Source organism: Apis dorsata, unplaced genomic scaffold (genome assembly GCF_000469605.1).
Source record: "Apis dorsata unplaced genomic scaffold, Apis dorsata 1.3 scaffold_455, whole genome shotgun sequence".
Classification (NCBI taxonomy): domain Eukaryota; kingdom Metazoa; phylum Arthropoda; class Insecta; order Hymenoptera; family Apidae; genus Apis; species Apis dorsata.
The window spans coordinates 297,953-299,630 of record NW_006263698.1 but is presented as its reverse complement, the minus strand read 5'-3'; the positions used below and the strand labels follow the sequence as shown (position 1 = coordinate 299,630).

At 40.4% G+C, this 1,678-nt stretch overlaps 1 protein-coding gene across 5 annotated transcripts in view; it reads left to right on the top strand.

Annotated features, from left to right (window-relative positions):
* LOC102673215 overlaps positions 1-1,678 on the top strand; it is a 255,084-nt gene that overhangs the window by 109,282 nt on the left and 144,124 nt on the right. For all 5 annotated transcript variants that reach the window (XM_006619901.2, XM_006619900.2, XM_031512510.1 and 2 more), the window contains exon 4: positions 1,001-1,139. In XM_006619901.2, coding sequence (XP_006619964.1) covers positions 1,001-1,139 — 139 coding nt within the window. The remainder of the gene's footprint in view (positions 1-1,000; positions 1,140-1,678) is intronic.

Sequence of the window (1,678 nt, the reverse complement as noted above, 5' to 3'; positions counted from 1 at the left end):
CCTTTTTTTTTTCTTTCTTTTTCCTCTTCAACCCTCTCGCCTCTCTCGCCCTCTTTCTCTCTTCCGTCAGTTTTCCTTTTTTCGTTCTCACTCTTACCGGATCCCGGAAGAATGGCTTTACTCTGTCGATTCCAAAAAGGGAGAATCTCTTTTTTCTTTTTATTCTTTTTGTTTATACGTATATATTTTATAGTTATATATACTGCATTCGCAAACAGTTAATCTTCTTTCAATCTATGAGTATGTAACAATGATCGAATCGATTTTGTGTTCTCCTCATAATTTTTTATGATTTCTTCGAACCATCTTCTTCGTCATCTCCGCCGATCTTCTTGAAATGAATTAATTTAATCGTTTTTTTTATTACCGAGGAATTCGCGAACGGAGGGTAAGGATAACGATCTTGGAAATTATTCACAGGAAATTTTCCGATCTTTCCCTCTTTATCCGCGAAAAATCTCTCTTCGCCTCTTTAAACCCTATCTGTATTCTCTTCCTTCTTCAGATAGGAGAATAGCTTTTATTATTTTCTTCGTCGCTGAACGAATACGTCTTTTCTATTCTTGAGAGCAATTATTAATAATATCTTGAATTTTTTTGATGCTAAATTATTGACGAATACAATTTAGTTGGAGAAATTTTTTTAATTAGTCAACNTATATATATATCAGATATATATATATTAATATTTAAAATAGTATTCATTGAATTCCTTTTTTCTCCTCCTCCAAATCTTCCTTAAAGTATACAGATTCAACGAGATAAAGATACTCGAATACTCAAAACTCTGATAAACCGAACGTGTCGAATGTTCGCAGCAGGGAAATTTTCTTTTTTTTTTCCTTTCCCCCTACCAGCAAACTCATCTCCTCTTCCCCTTGCTGCACACCTTTGCCTCCGTTCATATCCACTCGATCGTCCGTATTTGAGAAGAGACACGGATGGAAAAAAATTGTATTAACCCTCTCTCTTTCTCTCTTTCTCTCTCTCGGTATTCCAGATAAGGATCCGATCGACGCGCTGCCGACCTGCAATCATGCGCTGAGCGTCTGTTTACGCGGCAAACCGTGCAGCCAGATTTACGAGGACTTCAAAAGCAACTGCAAAGCGCGGGAGGGGAAATGCAGGATGGAGAGCCGGTGAGTGAAAACGTTGCATCATCATTACCATAGTTTATTCTACTTTCGGCGATCGCGCGGGTGCGGCGAACCCTCGCGAAAAAGGGGGATGCCCCCCACCCCCATACGAAGACGAGCCGTAAGTCCGCGAGTCAATATTTACGTCTGCTCTCTCCTCTCACGGCAAAAATGTTTTTCCCCCTTCAGGAGGGAAGCCTATGCACTCTCTTCCCTATTCATAATTCAAGTTAAAGGAAACTCGGGGAGGGGAGGGTGTTCTTTTTGAATGTCAATCAAAGAAATAAATTTCTTTGCGTTTGAATTTCCTTCTTTTCGCCTCTCTGCATCGCGTCCTACCGGCTATTCGACGACTACCTTCCACTTCAAACGTAGGGTAGAAGGTAACTTGCTCCCCCTCTTTCTCTTTTTTTGTCAACCGACCCACTCGAATTTAATGCTTCTCTCGCTATCCCATCTTGGATTCCTCTTTCTCGAAATTCGAAACTGGGATGGAGAACGAAAGGAAGAGAGAGAAGGACGTTGGTTTTTTTTTTTTCAGC